Source organism: Anneissia japonica, unplaced genomic scaffold (genome assembly GCF_011630105.1).
Source record: "Anneissia japonica isolate Jap-2015-1 unplaced genomic scaffold, ASM1163010v1 scaffold493_len2256704_cov171, whole genome shotgun sequence".
Lineage (NCBI taxonomy): Eukaryota > Metazoa > Echinodermata > Crinoidea > Comatulida > Comatulidae > Anneissia > Anneissia japonica.
In genome coordinates this window covers 1,074,282-1,080,743 of record NW_022727062.1, presented here as the reverse complement: position 1 = coordinate 1,080,743, position 6,462 = coordinate 1,074,282, and the positions used below count along the sequence as shown (strand labels likewise).

Sequence of the window (6,462 nt, the reverse complement as noted above, 5' to 3'; positions counted from 1 at the left end):
GAACAAACTATCCTAAAAATATAAAGACGATCGAGAACTATAATATCGGATACAGTATTCGCACGGTAGACGTGCATTAGAAACCGCTATCGAAAACGTACCGAAACCGTCTATCGTACGCGATTTTTTTTGCGAACGAAACATTTGTATGAAACTCCAATCGGGCCGTCTCGGATTGATTCGACTCGAGTTTGATATACGAACAAGAGCAGGCACTTCGCAATGTCGTGACGCTCGAGTATTCTATTACCTTTACTGTAGTGTTCTTTATTTACTGTACCTATAAAATCTTACCGATTTATGGGATGTAGGCTACGTCTGTAACTAACTGTGAGCTTCTTGTATGTTTGTTATCAAATGTACTACAACAAGTACCCCCTTCTATAGCAGTACCAGTGGTAAATAGGTACATCTATCAAAGGCTAGAGCAAAAAAGGCTAAATAATGGGCCTAGTGGAACGGCCTACAGTTCCAAGCTGAGTTAGGTCCTACCTGCTAGTCCCCCACCCCCACCTTCCGCCAGCCTAGGCCCCTAGGCTTGACACAACAGTCACGCTTCGCATGCCATTGACTGAAATTTTGAACAAAATTTAAAACATGAAATTAAAATGGGACAGTGAGTAAACAAATATTAAATATAATAAATTAAATATATCACTCATGCATGAATGAACTTGGCCTAAGCCTTGTAATGTAATTATTATTAAATAATATTAACAATAATATTAATAACAATAATATTAACAATAATAATAATTATAAATAACCATATATAATTTCGCCATTAATTAACTTAGCTTAAGCCTTGTAATCAAGAAGCACCTACAGTATACTATATTAGGCCTATAATCCAAACTCCCTGCCTTAATTTTTAATTCTAGGTGGAAGCAGGTCAACTCGACCCCAAGTCAACACGGCCACATGTCAACTCATGATTAGTCAGTTCTTTATAATTGACGTTAGCATTCGAATAAAGGTATTATTGTCTAGAAATCCTGGCATACTATAGTTGATGGTCTTAATTTGCGGGGTCTGATATTTCGAGTGGGTCTGATCGTGGTCTTAGGTCTTAGCTTTCGTGGTGGTCTGAGCTTTCGGGACACTTGTATTTCCCCATGCGAATACCCAAAAGGCCTGGAAATTGAGCCATATTCCAAACAAATACATAGATACCGACCGTCTCGCATCGTGCCGGACGGTCCCGCATTTCAAAGTGATTTTGGATGAAACACGCATTTTGCAGAAACACATGCGTGATCATAAATTTGTCACGCATTTAGCACAGGTCTCTGCGTGATAACGAATTATTACGAATTCGGGGAAAATGTTTTTAAAATTAAAAGAAATTGGTTTTATTAAAAATATAAACGGCCATGCAGTAACTTGAGTCATTAGTAAGCGAAGTTCACAGCGAAGGTTCGAACCCCCGACTTCAAGGTTGACAGACCGGAAGCTGCGCTATCCGCACTGATGTTAATACTCAAACTAATAAAGACATTTTTATACTTCTATATTGTGACGGGTAGAAATGATACAGCGCCCTCTGCGTAGGGTAGAGTGGATAGAATGGGCGTAGGTTGAATAAAGATGGATGAGGAGAATGTGGGACGTTGTATGTGTCGCAGCCTAAGCCTAGCTAGGTGTTCATGGAGATTCCCGTTGTGATAGCAGTATGCCAAAATATATAGAAAGCAACCTGAATTATACAAAATCGTTACCACATCATCAAAGGCCAAGTTCGTTGATGATTTGTGTAATACCAGGTGGCAAGACCATTACTACCTAATATTTTATTAGATCAGACCTATAATATGCTGTTCTACGTGGGGTACAGGGCATACTAAGTGTGCATTTAAAACAGATTCAGCGCAATGCGTTTTGAATAATTGTCCCTGACGTAAGTTACAGTATGATAGATCTCTGGCCCTAATTGATATTTCAAAGTTGGCTGACTGTCGCACCCGACGGCCAATTCTGTCAGAAAATATAATACCACCACCACCACACCACAAATTTCTAGAACTTTGCTAAATATTGTGGCAGTAAAAAAACCAACCTACCTACCTACCCTATTTTTTGGAGCCCGTTACGACAACATAACATTTTTTAGGCCTCACGTTAGTACAGTTTAACCACGTCCAATTGGTTAATACAGCCTTTATCTGTAGAGAGTTCGACGTTTCTAGTAATCTTTGTCAGAACTTACTTATTGTCCAGAGTTAAATCAGGTTTCCAAATCATATCTTCGGAAATAGCCACACAACTGACGTCATATTCAGACGCATTCCATTTAATACGCTCGTCTTGCCATTTCTTCGAAGTGTAGATATAAGTAATAAAGATAAGGCATATTCCTCACTCACCATAATTCAGTTATCATCATATTCACATATTTAGGACGGTTGACTGTCCAGCAAACATATTGACTAGTATGGGTTAAATAATTGAGTGCAGTCTAACGGTCCTTTATCATATATAAACTTTATCTGTTAAGAATTTCTAAATAGACAATATACATTACAGTATAATCAATAAATCACAACAATATAACATTTAAAGCCCCATTCCCGGCAAAATTTCATTTTTTTTTTTTAAATCTAATTTTTGTATAATGTTATAAAGATTTATAAATATAATACGGAATTGCTAGTTTAACTGAATTTAGACATTCCTAAGAATGAAAAAATGTAAAATAAGACTGAAATTTGATTTTTTTTTTTTGTGTTCCACACAAAAAATAAATGCGGATGAATTTTCATGTTTGATTTTGCGACAGGTCGTGAGAGGAAATATCGTAGGCGCCGAAAACATTAGCCTATCCAACGCTGCTAGGCTAGGCCTAGCCTTACCTCGATTTAGGTTCTGTTATCACACATAAAAACGGCCGACATGATATTTTCCGTTGCTAGTAATGACACTTGTGTAATAAAATATTTCATATGAATTATTTCAAATTTGTTAAAAAACTGATTCTGACTGAGATTTTGACACTTAAACAAACATATATCAACCTAACCGAACGAACGCATTGTGCGAAATGCGAAGTACAAAAACTAATCTCACTAGAGAGGGCGCACTTTATTGACTGTATAAAGTATACATAAAAGCGAGAGTATTCCGGTGGATGTGATCTACAACCTCTGAATTTGCCTAGTAACGATGAATTCGTCAAGAAAATGGTAATGTTTTATGAGAAATAGTCTGTATTTCTTATTTTTTTTTTTTATTCTTTTGCGTAAAACTAAAATTCATGCCAATATTTTTCCATGATTTATAATAATTGGAGTAATGAAAATGCATATTTTCTAAAAAAAAGTCAGTTTTTAGTGAAATTTTGCCGGGAATGGGGCTTTAAGGATGAAGTCAACAGGAGTGAACGTAAAATTCGTGTTGAATAAATTATGTTCCAAAAATACGTCAACTTGACTTTTGTCTTTATTGTCATCACCTTCATTACTATATATATATATATATATATATATATATATATATACATACATATACATACATATGTACACATATGTATATACATATTATATACAAATATATATGTTCCTTGAATGCATTTTTAAGACAATATTTTATAACAACATTTTATAATTTAAGAAACTTACCAGCTCAATAATTTGAGTTAACACAAAGGACAGCGATACATTGATTATTGTATGCGAGTCGAGTACAGGTCGGTTTGTCGGCGGTCCCAGGTTTTCTTCAAGTGCTTCAGTTATGAGTGTTGCATTGTTTTTTGTAATCGTAACACTGTTAACTATATATATATATACAAAACACAATTTAGAATAACTATTTTTTTATTATTATCCTTTTAAAAAACGTATGTTGAAACATTATAAAGTGAAATAGGCAGTAACAAACTTATGAATACTTCTAATCTTCCAGTAGCGGATATGGGTGGGAATAGGGTGGCTAACCACCCCCCTTCGGTGACCTCGAAAAAAAAATATAGTCACTCTTCTTGTGTGTGTGCTTCTCTACATGTTACATGTAGTAGGCTACTCTCGTAAAACATACATTTTATATTTTAAGCTTAACTTCTTTTCAGATGTCATTCAAGAGCCGTCTACTAATTCCAAAAAGTCTCAAATGGAAGGGGATGCTTCTTCCTAAACCCATGATGAAGGAGGGACAGGGGGACACGTCCTCAGATATTGTTAAGGGGTGGAGGTTGGTCCCTCACTTTTTGTCTGCAATGTAACAATTTCATAAGTAAAAGAAATGCCTGAAAATTGTTGAAATGAACTGCATAAATGACCCAGGTTTAACAAAAGTGCTGTACAACCGGTACTCTATCTCTGCAATCAAACATCTGAATTACTTATAGACCTAATACACGACTATTTGCACATGCCTTTATTATAATTTGAGAAGTATGAGAAAAAGCGTTGAATAATAATAAGATTGGTTTTCGGCACAAAGCAAATTAAAAATACATCAAAGACAATTGAGTTTTATTTTTAGTGGAACATCACATCCATTAATTTGATCGATAATGATGACTTTTATTAAAAAGTGTCATTTCCTGTAATCTAAAGGTGCTATTTCCCCAAATGTTCCGTCCTCAGCCCTTGTGTGGACTAATGGCTTTGTAGTAGGTAGGCCTAAATTAAGTACATCAATGACAATAGTTATAATATTTATTTTCTATAGTACATCACACATTAATTAGATATCTATGGTTGCCGAAAATAGCTAGTAAAACATGAGAAATTTGTTGGAGCTTTATTTTTACTATATAATGGTGATGTGATGACGATGAATTTTACTATATAAAAGTGTCATTTCCGTTCATCTAGAACAAATATTTCCTAAAATTTTCACAAAATGTCCCCCTCACCTTTTGAAACAGATCTGAGCTCTTGTCAACCACCCCACCTTCTCCCCGCCACCGTACCAGTACCCCCCCCCCCCCATTGCTAAATCCTAGATCCGCCACTGTCTTCATAGGTTTATATAATCAGACCATTGCAAAATCTAGACCTATATTAACTACAGTTTTTGCCATTATTTTTTCATTGAATCTTGTGGAGACTATTCTGTAAGGTGAGGTGAATGCTCATTTTTTGTAGGCCTATTATTATGTGTACTCTTTTGCTTATCTTTGGGTGTACTTTGTCGGTGGTGTTATTGAGCTTTTTATAATGTATTAGTATTATTATCGACATTCTAAATTTATATATTTATAATAATTAGTGCCAGACGTTGTGGTAATTAATACTAATCCTCTGTAATTTTTATAGCTTTCTAAACGCCCGTGGATATGTTCGGACAGTTTTCGAGGTGTTGATTAGTGGAGCTGGCTTGACCATTAATTTAAACTGCAGTCTCGGTATCTTAATGTACTAAGGCATGTCGGAAGAATATCATTATCTTTATCACTGTTACCCTTACCAATGTCAATACAATTAACATTATCATCACCATCATCATTATCATCATTATCACTGTTATTAATATTACCACTTATTTATTGTCATGTTTACTGTGTTTATATACTGTACAAAATTTATAATAATATCGGGTTTGGTTTTTTTTTTTTTTGGTTTTTTTTATTTTTTTTTATTTTTTTTTTTATATTATTTTTTACTTTTAAGATCAATGTAAGCAAATTAGAAAAAGCCATTATTGTTGTCTGAAAGATAGCTTCAAAGGCTACTAAATTTCACTATTTCCAACCAGTACTCAAAATAACTTCACAGTAAATTATGTTTTTCTTTATGATCAATCAGACAATAATAATCATCTGCACTGTTCTTATTAACATCCTCCTGTGCTTTCTTAAGGTCATTATCGATAACGTGGATTTATAGTTATTTTTAGTTTATTTCAGCAAATGTTTGATACTTACATATTGTTCACAATAAATTTTTATTCAATCACTTTCCTTTATCATATATTTCTTTTTTTACAATTCTCAATTCAAAGATTGATTGAAAAGGCATCAAGTACAAGCAAGCTTTAAGTTTTGATGCCCTACAAAGAAAGAACAATAATAACTACAAAATAAAAATAAAAAGATAATGATAGAAGACGATACATTTATAAATCAGGACGATTCAATTATAAATCAAGATATATTAATAAAAGGAAATGGAGTAATCATTACTGACATTTGCACTTTCTGTATCCTTTTATAACAACTAAAAGTGCAGAGGGCGAATAATAAAAAATTACTCCATTTTCGATTATTGTCACTGGTTGCTGGTACCGGTTACTGATTTAGCTTTGATATAAAGTACATGATGACTTTCATACTTAGTTATATTAATGTAAAGCTAGTAAGAAAAGATAAAATGTGATGGATGGATAAGTAAGCATGCAAACGGTCAACATCGCTTAGCAAAGGGAAGTAATTGGGCATCAACATCATTAAAACACCATTGTCTTTACTGTATAAATTACGGTACTGTACTAGGTTAGAAGCAACCTTGTGATGATAACCATGAT

General features: G+C 34.0%; 1 protein-coding gene across 2 annotated transcripts in view; it reads right to left on the bottom strand.

Annotated features, from left to right (window-relative positions):
* LOC117113453 (neuronal acetylcholine receptor subunit alpha-10-like) overlaps positions 1–2,569 on the bottom strand; it is an 8,991-nt gene extending 6,422 nt beyond the window's left edge. The window contains exon 1 of one of the 2 annotated variants that reach the window (XM_033256788.1): positions 2,207–2,569. In XM_033256788.1, the coding sequence (XP_033112679.1) occupies positions 2,207–2,241 (35 nt within the window). In that variant the 5' untranslated portion in view covers positions 2,242–2,569. Of the gene's footprint in view, positions 1–2,068; positions 2,134–2,206 lie in introns of those variants that run through there. The other variant, XM_033256789.1, reaches the window with a different exon arrangement.
* Between the last annotated feature and the right edge of the window lie 3,893 nt (positions 2,570–6,462).